Source organism: Pan troglodytes, chromosome X, assembly GCF_028858775.2.
Source record: "Pan troglodytes isolate AG18354 chromosome X, NHGRI_mPanTro3-v2.0_pri, whole genome shotgun sequence".
In the NCBI taxonomy this organism is placed as follows: domain Eukaryota; kingdom Metazoa; phylum Chordata; class Mammalia; order Primates; family Hominidae; genus Pan; species Pan troglodytes.
This window is the reverse complement of record NC_072421.2, coordinates 69,926,590-69,944,080: the sequence shown is the minus strand read 5'-3', so window position 1 is coordinate 69,944,080 and position 17,491 is coordinate 69,926,590. Positions and strand designations below refer to the sequence as shown.

Here is a 17,491-nt window from a genome sequence, read left to right as displayed (position 1 = left end):
AGCCCTGCAAGCAGCCGTATTGACCTGCTTTCTCTCTCTCTCACCTCTAAATCCTCAGAGTCCCTTGTTGGGCCCTCCCGTCCCCACATTCCTTTCAATGCCCCCAGCTGGAGTCACTTGTCCTGTGCCTGTAGCCTCAGTCCTGCCCAGGTTCTGGGACCAAGGACGAATTTCAGGAGTCAAGGCTAGTAGCTCAGTGACTCTGAATCAGGACAGCCTGGGGACTGATCCTGTTCTGGACTGGTGGTCTAGCTCCAATAATAAACTCTTTCCAGTTTTCTTGTCACTGAACCCCTGCCTTGTAACCCTGTCCAATAACTGGTCCCCATCTGGTTCCTCTTTTCCTAAGTTCCTGTTTTGATATGCTGCCTGGTGCCCCACTTCAACTCTTGATGGGATTTTTTTCGTACAAGGAATTCTGTGAAGGGTTAAATGTCTCTGACTATAGACAGAGCTAAGACAGAGCAGATGGAGCCACAATAGGCCAAGTGGTTGCTAGGAGACGAGGGGCCTCTCACTCGGCACCTGGTCCTCCTCTCCCCTCCCTTCCTCCACTTTACCCAACGATGTCAGTGAATTTGAGATGCGAGGCCCTGGACTGCGCTCACATATGTGGGTATCTGAACTTAGCCTCCAGGTGCAATTCTAATGGCTGCTTAAAGGTAGCAGTTTTTCTTATTTTTAGTTTTTTTCTTTTTCTTTTACAATTAGGATTTCAATGTGGAATAGCAGGTTTTCTTTAAGTACAAACAGGGAAGGCAATTGCAATTAGAATTAAGGAAATTGGTGCAGACCTGTGTATCACAGTAAATAAATCTTCAGTTGTGCGTGAAGCCACAAACACGTCATCATCATCCTCCGCAATCCATTCAGCTGTTTTATCGCTGATTAAACTTTTTTCTTCGGTGCCTGGTTCCACAGAACTCCCTAGACATAAAAAACCAAAAGGAATGACTTTGACCACAGTAGATAGGACAAAGCACATTCTCATATGTTATTTCATTTGATGGTGAAAGCAACTCTGTGAGGGCAGCAGGGTGGAGATTTTTAATAGCTCCATTTTGCAGAGGAGGAATATGAAGTTCAGAAGCTTAATGATTTGCCCAAGGTGGAGTGAGTGGTGAAGATCAGCGTGGGTCCCTATTCTGTCATGTCTTTGTTATTATAACAGGTGGCCCGAGCATTCTCTTGTTTTAAACACTGTATATCATTTCTCCAAATGAAGGAGCTGGGAGTGATCTAAACTAGTGACTCCCACCCAGTGGGTGAGAGTGGAACCTATTTGAATCTCAGAGGGGAGCCTGTGGAGTCTGAGGAAGTGTTTTCTACAACTACCTGGGGCTTTGATTTATTTACTTGACTTAGTCATAATTGACTCATATTGAAAGTCCAAATTTGCATATAGAAGGCCATGAGATTTTGATTTTTGGTGTTAAGGGTTCAGAAAAGAATGAGAAACATGGATGAACCCTGACAACATTAAGCTTAGTGGAATAAGCCAGTCACAAAAAGACAAATACTGTATGATTCCACTTATATGAGGTGTCTAGAGTCAAATTCATAGAGCCAGAAAGTAGAATGGTGGTTGGAGGGAGGAATCTGGGGGGAGGGAGAAAGAGGAGTTGTTGTTTACTGGGTACAGAGTTTCAGTTTTGCAAGATGAAAGGAGTTCGGGAGATTGGTTGCTTAACAATGTGAATGTGCTTAACACGAATGAACTGCACACTTAAAAATGGTCAAGATGGTAAATGTTATGGGTACTTTACCACAATTAAAACAAAAAGAGACAGAAAAAGAAAGGATGAGAAGCATTATGTATTATGTTTATGGTTCCAGGAAGAGCCAAAGAACTCAAACCACCCAAGAAAGTGAGCTCCCTTTCCTCCGGAAGGCACAAAAAGAGGCTGCTGGTGGCAACATATTCCACTGTTTCAGATGGCTCCGAGCCTGCCATGGCACTTGAACTCAGTCTGGTGGGGTACTGGGTCCCATGTAGGGAACTAAATTCACTGCAGCCAATGAAAAGTACTGTACAGTGAGGTGGAGTAGTTCCCATGACAGGATGCATGCTTGGCTAGGGATGTGGGATGCTGAAGTCCTAGGGTGCTAGGACCTAGTTTGATTTCATTATCTCAGCACTAGAGATTTAGAGGGGAGAGTGGCCTAAACTGGGCCTTGGAGATCTGCCTCGGGCTAGTCTTGATCTCAAGGGCAGTAAGGCCAGCCCGTGGTTCCTATTTAGAGTAACTCAAACCCTCAAAGGGTGCCCGCTACTGACTTGGGATCAGGATAATTATTCTGGGGCATCTGCTTCCATCGCTGGCACTCCATTCTCACCCTCATCTCTCCTGTGACTGAAGGAAAAAGCCAGCAGACAGTTTACTAACCCAGAGGGCTTGCCTCCCTTTCACTGTCAGCCTGAGGAGTTGAAGTCACCCTTTGACCAAGTGATCGCAGGTCATCGCCGGTGGGGGGACACTTGGTGTCTTCCTCCAGGGTGATGATGGGGCTGAGAGGCAGCCTTGGTTCTGCCACATAGGCCTCCATTTGAGCTGTGGGAGAAGTGAGTGGCAGGTACAGCACGCTGGGTTTTTTTGGTACGGGAGGTGGAATCTTGCCTTTCTTTTTCTCAGCTTCTTCCTGGCTCTGGAGGCTAATTCTTTCAGGCAGAACCCTCACCTTGGGGCCCTCGTCCTCTACACTTCCCTGGGGAGGCTGCTGTGTTCCTGAGAAAAAAGCATCAGAGGAACTGGCAAAAGGCGTGAAAACAAGAGATGAGGGTGCTGTTGACTCCCCTGGGCTTCTGCCATCTGGGAAGCTGGAGGGCTTTGGTTTCCGCACTATCGTGTAGCTGTCTTGAGGGAGTGGTCTCGCATGTTGAATTGAGCTCCTGGGGGGCATAGCCAAGGTTGGTGAAGTTAGTGCATACTCCTCAGGAACAGATGGTGGCTTGTGGACCAAGCTTGGAGGCCTCCGGGCCACTGGAGGCTTCTCAGCTACGGGAGGTTTTGTCTTTCTCTCTGGCAAGGTGAAGACTTCTTCTGCTCTGGGTTCCTCGGCATACTCAGGGCTCTCAATATCATCTTCCGGCTCAGACTTGCTGACCGACCTCAGGCGAACAGAACGTAGGTCGGACTGAGTAACCATAGGCATGATTGGCTGGTTGGGATTAGTTTTCTGGGCCAGCTTGACGCCAAAATTTGTCTCTGAGTGGTGCCGACTCACCTTAGTTTTGCTTCGGATGGAGATACTCATCCCAGACAGATCCAGGTTGGGTGAAGAGGTCAGTGGTAGGTCAAATGATAGCCGTGACTTGGGAAATTTCTCCATTGGTGACGTCGGGGGTAGTGATGACTTCCTCTCAGGTACCACTGGACGTACCCGGACACTGCTGCTTGGAGGGGGTAAGTGGCCCAGGGTCAGGGACATGGAAACAGTGGGTGTTGGTGTTTCCGACTGGCTGGAGTAGCCACTGGAGGGTGACATCAGTCCAGGGGGCCTTCCCGGGGATGATATCTCCCTGGCCTCCACTTCAATGGAGAGTTGGGAAGGTGTAGTGGCTCTGGAGGTGGAAGGTGAGGCAAGAGACTCTGAGCTGCCCTGAACTTGGGTGCACTCAATGACTGTGGTGCCAGTGGCAGTGCTGGAGCTGGACAGGGATTGGTAGGTGTCACCAGACTTCCAGTCAGTAAGATACCAGTGGTGGGAGAATTGTGTACTTTCTGGATCTTTGTGGTTTGGAATAGCTGGGTGACCCTGAGCATCTGGGTGGGACGAGTGATGTCCTTGATGTTCCAAGGAGAGGCAAAGGCTCTTGGGCCTCTGGTCCTTGGGTAGTGCTGACCCACCTTCAGGCAAGAGGCCTGGCTCATCTTTGACCAGTGAGACACTGCGTGTGGGTGGGGAAGGCTTCTTTTTGGCCTTCCTAAGTGAGATACTCTTGGACCTCTGCCTTCTGTGCTGGGCCTCTTTCTGGGCACTAAGGGAGGCAATGTTGTCAGCACTGTTACTGCCCTCAGAGCTCGTACTGGCAAAAGGCAGGGCACAGGCCTCATTGGCCTTCTGCTCCTCATCATAGTCCACATCTGTGGTGCCTGAGTCTGTGGGCACAGACAGTGACCGCTCCCGGAATCTGCTGGCCCCACCAGGGCCTGTCTCCAGCCTCGAGGTCCCACTGGTCAGAAGGCCAATCTTGGAGGGTCTTTCGGGCATGTGCCTTTGCTGAATAAGGCGCTCAGGGTAGCCAGCTGACCCACTGCATCCTGCTGGGTTATCACGAGCGACAAGGAGGGTAGCAGCCTCCTTAGGAACCAGAGGTGGGACTTTGTTTAGAGAGACCCAAGAATTCCCACAGGAAGGATTTTTCCCATTTTCATTGACTTGATTGCTCTGGCTGGTGGCACTTGGAGTCATGTAGGTAAAAGCATCTCCCTTCCAGGAAGTGGAGAAGGTTGATTCTGTAGGTCCATTGCAAGAACTGGGGACACTGTACACCATTCCCATGCTCTCCATGCCAGGAGGGTTTGGGCCACTCCGTGCCTGGTGAGGTTCGTCCGGCTCACTGGAAGGAGTTCTCAGTACTGGCGAGGTGAGACTTGGGAACCGAGCATCCTGACCAACTGCAACTCTTCCATGAACCCCTTCTGGAACTGAGTGACTGGGCCTGATGTCGGAGGTGGTAGAGTGGGCCACACTGCCTGCTGGGCTGTTGCTGTGACCTGGAGGAAATAAACACAGGACATGAGTGCTACAGCAAGGGATCTCCCACCAGCTGTTTTGAGACAGGAGCACCAACTTTTTGCCAAGAAGCATTTGCCAACAGCTTGGTCAGAATTCCTTGGTTCTTCCCTTCCATGGATGAAGATGCTGGGGAAATTGGGTCCTTGCCCGTCACCCCACAGTGAGACATACGGTGCCCTTGAATGGTCCAGATGGCTGCCAAATACTTTCCAGCTTTGATTATTCCTCTTAGAGCTGAAGTGTCACGTGGGATTACCTTGCATTTTCCCCATACTTTCACCCCAGGCTCATGAAACCATCACAGACCTCAGCATTCATCCATCTAGAGATGAGAGTAGAGGCTTCCGAACTAAGGACGGCATGGTGTGACGTTTGGCTCCAGCAGTGACTCTGGAGCATGCCCAAGATGCAAAGCTAAGAGTCTGGTTGCATTGTTCGCACCCATCACTTTTAGGCTTTGCAACATAAGAGGCTGAGGATAATCTACAGATGTGAGGAAACCGTTTGGATGTTCCAAATCCCCAAAGGTTTTCTCATACACACAAACAATTAATACTGTCATGTCATTATTATTATTATTATAACTACTACTGCTATGAGAATTTGTAACAATAGCCACCATTTATTGGACACTGACTATGTACCAGGCACATGGTAGGCAAGTTACATACAATAACGCTAATCTTCATGCTAATTCCACCGTGTCAGTATCATTATCCCCACTTTATAGATGAAGAAGCTGAGGCTCAGAGAGGTTATGTCACTTGGCCAAGGTCTCCTGGTTAGTAAGCGGAAAGACCAGGGCTCTTATCCTCTGCTATCTCCCTGGTCTGTGCTCCTGGCCAGCATTCACTTAATGGTAGTAATGGTTCTGTTAAGATGATGGTGAGGAACCCTCTCTCTTCATCTATTTGCCTAAATTTGGCATATCTGGTTGTATTACATTTATAATGGGAAACAATAATGTAATGGATTCATTAGCCCGGAAGACCTACTCTCCATATTCAGTTGCCACCCTTGACAAGAGGCCCTTAGCTATTCTTAATTACCATATTGGCTTTTTCAGGACATCCGGAGGCCCCCTCCTCCACCCAATTATTCCTGTTCCCCATCACCACAGTACCACCTGGGTGGCAGGATTGGCAGGAGTGGGTAAGGGGAAAGGACTGGGGAATCAGCTGTGGTGGGGTCACCTTGGTCTCGCTGGGAAAAGTTAGAGAATCCAATAATGGTCCGCCTCCGCCTCAGGGTGGACTTGGGGTTCACGGCTGTCTCTGTGTTAAACAACGAGTGTCGCAAACTTGCATGTTTATCAAACTGCTGCCCTGTAGCCAAAATAAAGACACTTGGGTGCATCCTGGTTTCTGTTTAAAGCACAGTGGAAATTGGCCTGAGAGAAGAGAATGATGGCAGTCGTGATGAGCATGAATAGCATCCAAGGCAGGTGGCACTTCTTCCTCATCCTTCCCAACTTGGCCCTGGGAATGCATGCTGGGTTTCCCAGGCTGCACCCAGGTTGCCTGTAAGTCTTAGGTGGCCTGGGGCAGTGGTTTTCAACCCTGGGCTACATATTAAACTCAACTGGGCAGCTTTTGAAACTGCAACACCTGGACCTTACCCCAGAACACTGAAATCTCTGGGAGTAGGGCTCAGGTAGAAGCATTTTCTAGAAGTCTTCAAGTGATTATTCAGAGGTACAGCCAGGGGTGAGAACCACTGGTGTAGAGCAGCGGACTGGGACTAGATGCTGCTTGACTGTGATCTTTTCTCAGAGAAGGCCTTTATATGGGCCAGGTGAGGCCAGTGTCTCCAAGAGGCTGCCCTACTGCCCTCCACCATCCAGGAAGATGCCTGATAGTCTGTCCTACAGTCACCTGGTCACATTTTACCAAAGCTGGCTCACAGCATGGTGATTGAGCTCTATTTCTTTCTCTTTCTCTCTCTTTTTTTCCTGGCACTGGCTTTTCAATTTAGGAAAATTATTAACACAGATTATAGTTATCACTTCATCTGAGTTACATGGTACTTTCAAAATATCTGTTAATTCAGTTTGTTTACTGACTTGATAATGTTTTCAAATTCAACACAATTAAAATGGAAGATTTCCTCAATAATATGCCTTACTTAATATTATTTTAAAAATTTTTTAGAGCTGTATTTCTCTTAAAGTGCTAGGTCAGTCTTTGGGTGCTGGGAAATGGCTGGGTCAGAGTCAAGGCAAGGCAGGGTGGTGGGGCAAGGTCTGTGATTCCCCCTCCCTTTCTCTCATTCAGCAGCTGGCTAGCCAGACCCTCCCCCGCCAGCCACACAGCTGCACACGTTCACAGACACCTCAGCAAGTGGCTCTGTGGGCAATGCTCAGGGACAGCCTCATTGAGAGGAAGACAGACATTTATTTATTTATTTATTTAGAGACAAAGTCTCACTGTCACCCAGGCTGGAGTGCAGTGGTGCGATCTCGGCTCACTGCAACCTCTGACTCCTGGGGTCAAGCAATCCTCACATCTCAGCCTCCCGAGTAGCTGGGGCCACAGGTGTGCGCCACCATGCCTGGCTATTTTTTTGCATTTTTGGTAGAGATGGGGTTTCACCATGTTGCCCAGGCTGGTCTTGAATTCCTGAGCTCAAAGAATCCACCCACCTCAGCCTCCCAAAGTGCTGGAATTACAGGCGTGAGCCACTGTGCCTGGCCAAGATAGACATTTAGACACAAAATGTTCAACATCACTTCTGGAGTCCTTCCTCATCAGCCCTCACTCCTTTTGGTATATTTCCCTAGGCTGTGGGCTGTATTTCCTGCCTCTGATTTTCTGAAATGATGCCAGTGACAGTGGAGGACCCCATATCCAGGGAGCATTGCCACATGTGGCCAGAGCTGTCCTCATCATCTTCAACATTTCCCAGCAGAGCACAGGCTGGCGCTGGCTCACAGGACCCCTCTGATCCCTTTAGGTTACTGAGATCATGGTTTCATCATGTCGCTGGCCCTATCTCCTTCTCAAATGACTGGCCCTCCTTCTCTTCCCCTTACAGCTGATGGAGTGTAGATCATGGATTAATAGTGAGCATGGTATAGTGTGCCACATGCCCCCAGAGCCACAGCCAGCTGGGCTACATATACTACAGCACGTTCCCAACTCTCAAAATTGTACTGGGTCCCCTTTTGGTCTTTTTGGCCTTAGGACCTTTCTACCACTGCTTTTCTTGAAAACTTGCCAAACAAGTTGAAGAAGCCCACCTTGCTAGAAGACTAGTGTCCAGTGAAAGTGCTACCAGGCCTTTGGTCTGTGCCCAGGTGTGCTCCTCCCTTGTTACCACCAGCACTCCAAACCCCACTCTCCTGCTCCGACTCTTATCAGTGTACTCCAAACCCAGCTCTGGGCACAAGAAGTTGTCTTGCCCTGACCCAAACAGAACTCACAAACTTTAAGTTTCCATAAGTGCTCTGAAGAGCACAGAAGTTCATAAGGCTTTGGAGCTTTCTGTTAAGAAAATTTTGCTTGCTATCAAATGGTCTCAGTTAGGGTGGCAGTGCCAGGAGGGGGTGAAGAAAGAGCAGCCAGCGCCCCCTCTTCTGCATGCCTCCGTTCCCTGGCAAGAGCCATGACCGTGACAGCGCAAGGTGAGCCGGTAGCAAAGAAAGTCTCACTTCCCTCCCCTAACACCCAGTGCATCAAAGAGGATGGTCTGTAGAGGCATGAAGGGAAGAAGACAGAGGCGGTGCTAAGCAACTCTACCAGAGATGTTGATGGGCACAATGTCAGACTGCGTGGAGCAAAGCTGAGGCCACCGCTTCTCCTCTAGGATGGGTAGAGGGAAAAGGCTATTCCAGGCAGTTTGCTTGTCGGCTGTGGTAGACAGGCTCAGGGAGGCCTCGGGGGCCCTCACACCCTGGGTGGTAGTCTCATCCTCGCTCAGCTGCCGTTTTGTAGGCTGTTGGGAGAGAAGGTGATGGAAAGGGTGTATTCCTGCCTGGCAATGAGCCAGTGCCCATAGGGTGGCTGTTTAGGCTGGGTAGTTGGAGGCTTCGTCTGGGAGGCAGGAAAGCGTGGACAGGCCGCCAGGCCAGGCACCTGCTGTGCAGGGCCTATCCCAGTGGGGCCTCAGGGTAGCTCTGCTGGTGAGCAGGGCTGAGCAGCTTCCAGTGGGTAAAGTAAGCAGCTGGAGGTCTCTTGTCAGTGGGTGCATGCTGGCTCTCCCAGGTGGGGGATGAGGCAACTCACCATCAATATAAACTCCAGACGCCTGGCAGACTGGGGCCTTGGGTTGGGGGTGGGCTCAGTGGCCTCATCAGAAGAGCGGAAGGTCTGCCCCACAAGTCTGGCCTCCGAGTACTGTTCCTCATATTCTTCTGAAAAATAGCACAGTGGAGACACACACTCTAGGGTGCCATGGCCGAGCGCTGGGCCGGGGAAGGGCCATGAGCCAGGACTCCTGCTCTAGCTGCCAGGCCTGACTTGCATTTTCTTTAGGCTATTTCCAGGTGTTTGAGCCACTGGATTTGGAAATGGAAAAGTGCTTGCTTCCCAGGACCATGAGGATCGAGGAGAAGAGAAAGTCAATAAATTCATGCTGTGGTGGTTTGGGGACCAAGCCCTTATCTCAATGACCCCCACCTTGAATGCTCAGTTACGAAAAGAGGCTCAGAATGCAGACAGCTTTTGCTACTTTGGACTGCAAGTTCCTCTCTTTGAAGCCCTGCAGCTCTTAAGGTTTTCTGCGACCCTACCAAGGAAATGACCTGTGTGAAGCAAGAAGAGATTTACACCAGGAAGTCCAATCTGGAGTTCTTTCTTGGATGTCAAGAACTTTTACTTGAGCCTTTGTGGGCCGTGTTCCCTGCATCTTAGTCCCGCTGTAAGTGATGTCAGGTCTAGGAGGGCTAAGGTGAAGGAGAGGGAAGGAGGAGGTAACAGCATAAAAGAGGCAGAAGTTCAGCGGCATCATCAGTGAGTAAGGATGCACAAGATTTGAATAGGGTTGATTGAAGTGATGAATTTGATGAATATATGAAGAAAGTGAGAGTAGAGAAGGGACATTCATGCTGTATGTACACTGAACAAAGACTCAGAATCACAGAGATTTGGGGTTGCTCTTGGGGTTCTTTGGTCCAACGCCTCATTCTGTGCCCAGACTCCCTCCTCAGCAGCCCTTCTAGGTGTTTCTTCAGCCTCAGCGCACACACCTGCAGGGAAGGGGAGCTCCCTCCCTCCCAAGGCAGCTCATTTCTTCCACGGACAGTTGGGGCTGTCAGGTGTGTCAGAAAGTTCTTCCTTATCTGGAGGTGGAATGTGCCTCCTTCTGGGTTTCCACCCACTGGTCCTAATTCTGCCATGGTAGCAACACAGAGCACATCGACTCTTTTTCTGTGTGGCAACTCCTTTGTTATCTGAACACAAGGCTCATGGTGTCCCTTGGCATCTTGCTTTTCCAAGGTCACCACTGCCCTGGTAGGGGGTGGGGGTTATGGCTGTCATCCTGTTGGTGGCCCATCAGCAGTTTTCTATTCGCCATTAGAGTTAACCTTTATTAGTATAGATAAAGGAGTGCTGACAAGACCTCTTTTCATGCTCAACATCCACTGAGCACCTCTTGGCAGGTGGGGAGGGAATCCAGCCTTGTGCCAGGTGCTTCTGGAAACCTAAGGGTAGCAAGATGTGATTCTTTACATCGAGAAGCTCAGGCTTGGTTAGGGGGGACAAAATAGGTGACCTCTGGGTGCTGTGTATTGGGCTTACTTTGGTGAGGCAGTAGCTATCCAGGGGTTATTGCAAGAGCAGAGTGAGTGAAGCCCAGAGTGGGAGATCCTGCAGATGCCCCCTTTGTCTTCTGGTGCCAGGATCCCAAAGGCATGGGCGATGTGGCAAGAGGGGGGCTGGAGGGAATGTAGGCCCACATTGTGGGAGTCTCCCACCCAGCTCTCGGTGAATGGCATGACTTATGGCCCTGCCTCAGTCTCTGTCCTTGTTTCCCCATGGGCTACTGAGCTGAAAAAAGGGGCTGGGGATGGGGGGAAACAGCCCTGGAAATAGCCTCTTTCAGAATCATTAGGCTGAAAGGTGAAAGCTGGAAACTGCTTTGTCGATTGTTTTTAAACTGTTCTCTCTCTTTATCTTGCTGGTCCCTGTCCTCTTTCTTCTTTGCCTCCCTCCTGCCGCTGCGCATCTCGCCTCTGGGCTCCGGCCGCAGCCCCCCTCCCTCTCAGTACCTTGCAACAGGCTCTGGAGATTGAGCTGCGCCTCGCGAAGCAGCTCCTCTACACTCGGGGGCCTGCCCGAGGAGAGGAACACGTTCACTGGCTGTCGCCATGACGACCTCGAGTGGGCAGTCGCTGTCGCATTTTCCCGACCCGAGTTAGCTGCAGCTAGGGAAGGAGAGAGTCAGTGAGAGGCGCAGGCGAGCTGGAGGGGAGCGGCGCGCGGCGGCCAGTGGGCGCCCGCGGTTCCCCAAGGCCCGCCCCTGCGTGGGGTGGGGGGAGTGCGAGGCTGCGCTTAAAAGGCAGGGAATCGCCGGCCGCAAGATTTTTCCTCGACAGATCCTGCCGCAGTCCGCTCCCTCCCGCTCCGCTCGCCCCTGCCCGCCCGCCCGCCCGGTCGCCCGGTCGCCGCCGCCACCGTGTTGCCCGCATCCTCCGCCTGGCGCCTCCGGGCCCCGTGCCTCCGCCCGCCCTCTCCGGCCCCGGCGACGAGGTAACGCGCCCTGGGCCGAGCCGCCGGGCCCTCCGCCCAGAGCGCCGCCCTCCGAGCTCGCCCCGGTGGGTGTGGCCCGGCCTGTCCCGTGCCCCGCCGCCGCACTTCGGTCCCTCCCGAGCCCCGCCGCCGCATTTCGGCCTCCTCCGGCCGCCCGTAGCTCCAGTTCCCCTTTCCCCACCACGGAGCCCCAGGGCCCCTGGGCTTGTCGAGATGTCTGAGGCGTCAGGAAATCTCAACAGCCTCCGCATGGCGAATGTGGCCCTGCGCGAAGAATTAAATGCCCTTCGCGGGGAGAATGCCAATTTGGGCCTCCAGCTCGGGAGAGCCCTGGCCGAGGTTAATTCCTTGCGGGGCAATGTCTCCAGCTACATCCGCTGGCCAGTACCCATAGTGCCCGTCCTTGCGGAGGAGAACTTGGAGTTCGCGCTCAGTGAGATCGAAGCCATTCCCGGGGGAGAACTGCCCTTCTTGTGCCGGCCTCCCCCACGCGCGGAGCCCGACTGTATCTCGGATGATCTTTTGATTAACGTGATCCAGGATCGCAGCACCCCCGACGGGCCCGCTGACCCCCCTCTGCTGCCCATCCCGCCCCCGCCGGCGCTGCCTCCGCCCGCGTCAAAGGAACCGCCCCCGCAACCCCCTCTGGCACCGCTGGAGTGGCCTGAGATAGAGCCCTTTTCAGGAGACCCAGTCTACCTGGCTGAATTCCTGATGCAGCTAGAGACCTTCATAGCCGACCATGAGGATCATTTCCCCGGGGGCGCCGAGCGGGTGGCCTTTCTGATCTCCTTTTTCACTGGCGAAGCCAAGGACTGGGCCATCTCGGTCACCCAGGAAGGAAGCCCCTTGCATGCCAACTTCCCGCGCTTCCTGGATGAAATCCGTAAGGAATTCTGTGGCCCCATCCCCCCACGTGTGGCTAAAAAGGCCATTCGCAAGCTCAAGCAGGGCCACTGTACCCTCGGCAGCTATGCAGATGCTTTTCAGTTCCTGGCCCAATTCTTGTCTTGGGATGACTGCCGCCTCCAAAACCAATTCCTCAAAGGCCTGTCGGAATTCTTCCGCAAAGAGCTCTTATGGTCAACAGAAATGGCCGACTTGGATGAGCTGATTCTCGAATGTGTGGAGATAGAAAGAAAAGTGCGCGTTCCCAAGCCTATCCCGCTCCCTGGAATTCGAAATATCATCTTCCCTTTTGCTCCGAGTCCCAATGAGGAAGAAAGTGAAGATGAAGAGTACTACAGTGAAGATGAAGACCAAGAGGCACGCAGGCACAGGCTTCACTCCAAGGACCAGAGGAAGCGCATGAGGGCTTTTCAGCAAGAGATGAAGGAGAAGGAGGAGGAGGAGATGAAGAAGGAGGAAGAAATGAAGAAGAAGGAAGAGAAGGAGGAGGAGGAGGAAGAGGAAATGAAACAGAAAGAGGAGGAGGAGGAGATAAGGAACAAGAATGAGGAGGAAGGAGAGAGTAAGGATGAAGAAGATGAAGATGAGGATGGGGGCCAGAAACCAGAAGGAGAGCCACAGCAGGATCCAGGGACTGAGGAGACCTATGGTGAGGTGGAGGAGGAGCCACTGGATGAGGCCCAAGATGATGACCTAGATGAGCTGATGGAGATGGAGCCGACCTTTGTTCACGCGTCATCCCAGACCTCTGGCCCCACAAGTGGTTACCACGCCGAAAACTTCCTGGGTGCATCACCTCCCATAATACAGCCTAGCAGACGGAGGAACCAGAATCGAGTCCCACTTCTGGAAGGCCTTCCAGGCACCAATTCACCATTCTACAGCTCCCCCCAACTGATTCGCCGCACAGGTCGTTTAGGGCAACGCCAAGTTCGAAGACGCCCCCCTGTGCTTTTCCGCCTCACTCCGAGACAGGGGGGCCACCGAGCTGCTCGTGGCCGAATTCGAGTGTGAGTGCTGGGGCCAGATGGCCACCCAGAACACACCCTTCTTTTGCATCCCCCGCCCCTGCTATTGCTGCCATACCTGCCCCATTTGCTGACCAGGACTTCAGGGAGTTTCAGACCTGCAGAACCTGAAGAAGACCTGCAGAATTCCAGACCATCTTGCAACCATGACCAGAGAGCGATGTGTGCCCAACCAGGGCCACCTGGGAAAGGAGGGATCAGCAATAGCTGCCCTCTTGGCATGTACTCTGCTCAGTCCGGCCACGAGCTGGAGAGCAAGTTTCTGGGCCTGTTCCCATAAATGAACTGGTCACCCTCTTGTATTTCCCCTCTGGTCGTTCCTAACCCTCATCTCTCCTGCGTTTCTTCACCCTATGTTCTACAGTTTTATTCTCTGACTGACCCACCAGGACTTCACCCAATGCCTCACTGATCTGCCCCAATGAGCAAGAGGACAGGCTACCCTGAACTCCTAAAGCCACTGAGGCCAGTTGCTAGATATAATCAATGGTGAGCAGGATGGTATCCAGAAATGTCCCTAGAAGCCTACACTCATTTCATGCCACACCTCCAGCAGAGGGCCTGGAAGAGGACCCGACATCTAGCCCAGTGAGAGTGTGCAAAGCCACATGTCAAATGGACAACTTGACGGAGATTTGCCCTTGACTGACTGTGCAGGCTGGTTCCACTTACAGCACTTGAGTTTACCTTTGCACAGATTCCTGTATCAGGGCTCTTGGACTGACTTGCCACACATCTGGAGCCCTTTCCTCTCACCACATTGCCCTCCTGGGCACCCCCGGTGGACAGCGCCCAACATTGCAGGCTCCACAACTTTCCTTGATGTTGCCTAAAGGGTAGCCAGTTAGGGTTCCGGAGAGGAGAAGGAGGAAGAAGAGGAGGAGGAGAAAGAACCAGCAACGATCATTCTGCCATTGTAAAGAGTGACTCTTTCCTTAGGGATGGTGGTCTTCTCCCCTTGCCAGGCCTTGGACTGCAGCCCCCAGTCAAAGGTCTTTGCAGGACACTTTCTATCCTTGGAGTTGCAGAGGAGGCCTGATTGGCCATTCCTTCTGGGACAGACAGAGAGAGGGCCCATGGCCTGCTCTGAGCTCCCTTCAATTTCAAGGAACCCTTAGTTCTGAGAGGAGAGAGGAAGGCTGTACCTACCGTGGCCTCACAGCTGGGACCCCTCATGGGGGCCAACCCCTGGCCTGCTGCTGTGCTTCAGTGACACAGTAAAGCTTAAGAGGGTGGCTGCCTCCTAGGAACTCCTGGGACTTCTAGGTACAAACTCAGGTGCCCTTATAAAGAGACCCACTGCTTGCCTTGAGTCCAGAAAGCACTGCTTCTGCAGTGAAAAACACACACTTACTATGTCAGTTTTGGCCATAAAATGCCAGCCAAATCCACTGCTGGCCTGAACTGCCCCTGGACACTGGACTTTCTGCACAGTGACTGGCAGCAGAGCAAGTGCAGCCAGGGTTTGTGGCCAAAGGGAAGAAAGCATAGTAAATTCAACCTCTGTTCCTCATGGGATTCTGACCGATAACCTCAGGCCGACCGTAGGATCTTGGGCCTGGAGGCAAGAGAAAAAAGCTGGAGGAAGAGGAGTCGCAGAGAAACCCAGTCCTCTGACTGGTTTCTGGTGAGGTCTCTATTCATCAGTGGGAGGTAAGATGCCCTTTTCATTAGCGCTTTTGTTTCTCAGCCTGGGGATCAGTGGATTTGGGTTCCTATAACCTGTTGCTACCTTTTAAAAAGATCCCCTCTCTCCAAAGAGAAAAGTAATACATAATCATTAAAGAAAGTTTGGAAAATAGAGAAAACTATGAGGACAAAAACCCCCCAGCCATTCAGAGTCCCAACCACACAGAGGCAAGCACTATTAACACTTTGCTGCTTTCCTTTCTAGTGTGTTCTTGCTATGTCTTGTCAAAGCTGAGATCACCCTGCCAGTTCTTGATCAGCAGGATTTAAAATGGCTGCCACCTGTGCAGTCATGCATACTGAATAATTCATTTAAGCATTCTCCTAATTTGTTGGACCTTTCAATTGTCTGGTTTTCCCCATCCTCACCAGGGCAGGAGTAAACAACTTTGTAAAGAAAATTTTGTCTGTTTTTCAGCTGATTTTATCTGATTTCCTCAAGAGTGCATTCCAGAAGGGGACCTGCTATTCTTCGAGGCAGTGGACCCTGTTTGCTGATGGTCAACACTCTGGCCCTGCTGCCCCATGTCCCTGTGGAGAAGTGTGAAGGACGGGTGCCTTAAACCCACACTTCCAGGGACCCTTCAGCACAGGTCCTGCCTGTTCCCATGGTGCTTCTCACCCCGAACCCTCAGAGCCACAGCCAGGGATAGAGCAGATGAGCAGTGAGCTGGTTTCCACCCTCTGGGGCAGGAGGGGCTTGGGCTTCCCTTTGACCCTCTTCCTTCCTTTCCCAGATCTTCAATATTTGTTGTGATGTAACAGCCATAAGAGCTGTAAGAGGAACTGTGGGCTTTGGGAGCTTTCTTGGGTTGAAAGAGGGGTGGGGGGAGGGGATGCATGCAGGGGTATGAAGGCAGCCCAAGGTCTCCCAGAGGCTCGGGAGGAAACCCTTTTGGAATACATGTGTTATTGTTGCATTACTGTGTTGTGAAGATAAGAAGCTGCTCTGTATGCTAAAGCTTTCTCTCCTCAATAAAAATATAAAGGGTGTGTAAAGATTGTGCCTCTTTGTTATTGAGCAAGCATAGATGGGTACAGAGTAGGCATAGGGTGCTTCCAAGGTCCCCTGCCGGAGTCAACCCTACCCTGAAGTCTTGAAATCCTTAGACAAGGAAACCAAGGGCCGGTGAGGCTCAAGGGACCTGCCTACAGTTCTGTGCATTTGTGGATGGAAGAAATTGTTGGGAGGGAAGTGGAAGCACTGGGCATCTTGAAAAATAGCATTCGTTCTCCCGGGGACTATGGGTGGCCCAGCCCTACAGGCACGCACGGGCACGCATGGGACTTTGAGTGAAGGAAGAGAAAGAGGCCAGGTTGGCTGGGGAGGGCCCTTCCGCTTTTTGGCACTAGGTGGCGCTATGGGATACCAGTGAGTTAGCTGGTGATGAATCACAAGTCCCCAGAGCAGTCCATGTAAGAGGCCCTCCAAGCAAGATCTCATGGCTCCTCACGGACTGTGGGGTCAGAAGAAACTGAATCCCATTCTGGGATTTGCCCAAGTTTCCCAGCATGAATTGGACTTTTTTTTTTTTTTCCAGGGGAAGTGGGTGGGAACATTCATTAAGCCTCTGCTGCTTTTGAGTGCTGTGCCAGGCACTTCACATCTGTTATCTTATTTCATTCTGATAATGATATCCTGGGGGGAAAGAACTACCCTTACCCTCATCTTAAAGATGAGGACACTGAGGCTTAGAGAGAAGTCACTGGCCCAAGGTTGACAGCTAGTGAGTGGCTCTGTCACAGCCCTGCAGCTGCCCATTAGCTCTGGGGACACTTAGCACCTCTCTGCCCCCACTCTGCTGGCCCTGCTGTCTAACAGGCCAGGCTGGTCTCCTAGTTCTGCCCTGTCCTACCCCCCTGCCTCCAGCTTGCAGGATTCCCGTGGGGGAAACAAACCCTGGTTTCAGAGGCACATTTGCTTTGTCCCTTTAAGAGGAAGGGAGGGAGGGAGGAAACCATGGTATTTCTGACCATGTGCCAGGGACTTTCGCCAACATCATTTCATCTCCACAATTAAGTGAGGCAGGTGATGCTGTCTCCTTTTAGAGCTGAGGGACCTGAATCTCAGAGATATTAGGTCATATGGGGGACTCCAGGTCTTCGTGACTCCCAAACCCATATACATTCTTAACTCAAATACACCGTGCTTGCTATCTCCCAGGAGAGACTCCTGACAAGCTTGAAGTCTCAACCTGCCTGGATTCTGGGTCTTTGCCAAAGCAACGAAGCACGCATCAGGTGCACCATCTCTGGAAGCTCTGGGGGAACCAGCCAGGTGGCAGTTCTAAGTATGTGGTTGACTGCCCCTTCTAGGGAGGAACAGGGTTATGGGGTCGTGGGCTTCATCAGTGAGCACTAGGACTCCCCGGTACTCTTCAGGGGGCCTGACAAGGTCTCCAGCACCCAGGGGATTTCTTATGACATCACAAGTAG

At 51.8% G+C, this 17,491-nt stretch overlaps 2 protein-coding genes across 5 annotated transcripts in view; one reads left to right on the top strand and one right to left on the bottom strand.

Annotated features, from left to right (window-relative positions):
* NHSL2 (NHS like 2) overlaps window positions 1-17,491 on the bottom strand; it is a 73,470-nt gene that overhangs the window by 10,085 nt on the left and 45,894 nt on the right. For 2 of the 4 annotated variants that reach the window (XM_016943234.4, XM_016943235.4), the window contains exons 2-3: window positions 2,388-4,718; window positions 795-927 (exon numbers count right to left, since the gene is read on the bottom strand). In XM_016943234.4, the coding sequence (XP_016798723.1) occupies window positions 795-927; window positions 2,388-4,718 (2,464 nt within the window). Of the gene's footprint in view, window positions 1-794; window positions 928-2,387; window positions 4,719-5,933; window positions 6,066-8,477; window positions 8,674-8,963; window positions 9,092-10,948; window positions 11,105-17,491 lie in introns of all 4 variants that reach the window. The other 2 variants (XM_016943231.4, XM_024353229.3) reach the window with 2 other exon arrangements.
* On the top strand, window positions 11,113-16,054 carry RTL5 (retrotransposon Gag like 5). Its single transcript, XM_009439262.5, has 2 exons — window positions 11,113-15,019; window positions 15,474-16,054. The coding sequence occupies exon 1, from the start codon at window positions 11,643-11,645 to the stop codon at window positions 13,350-13,352; it is 1,710 nt and encodes a 569-aa protein (XP_009437537.1). The 5' UTR covers window positions 11,113-11,642; the 3' UTR covers window positions 13,353-15,019; window positions 15,474-16,054.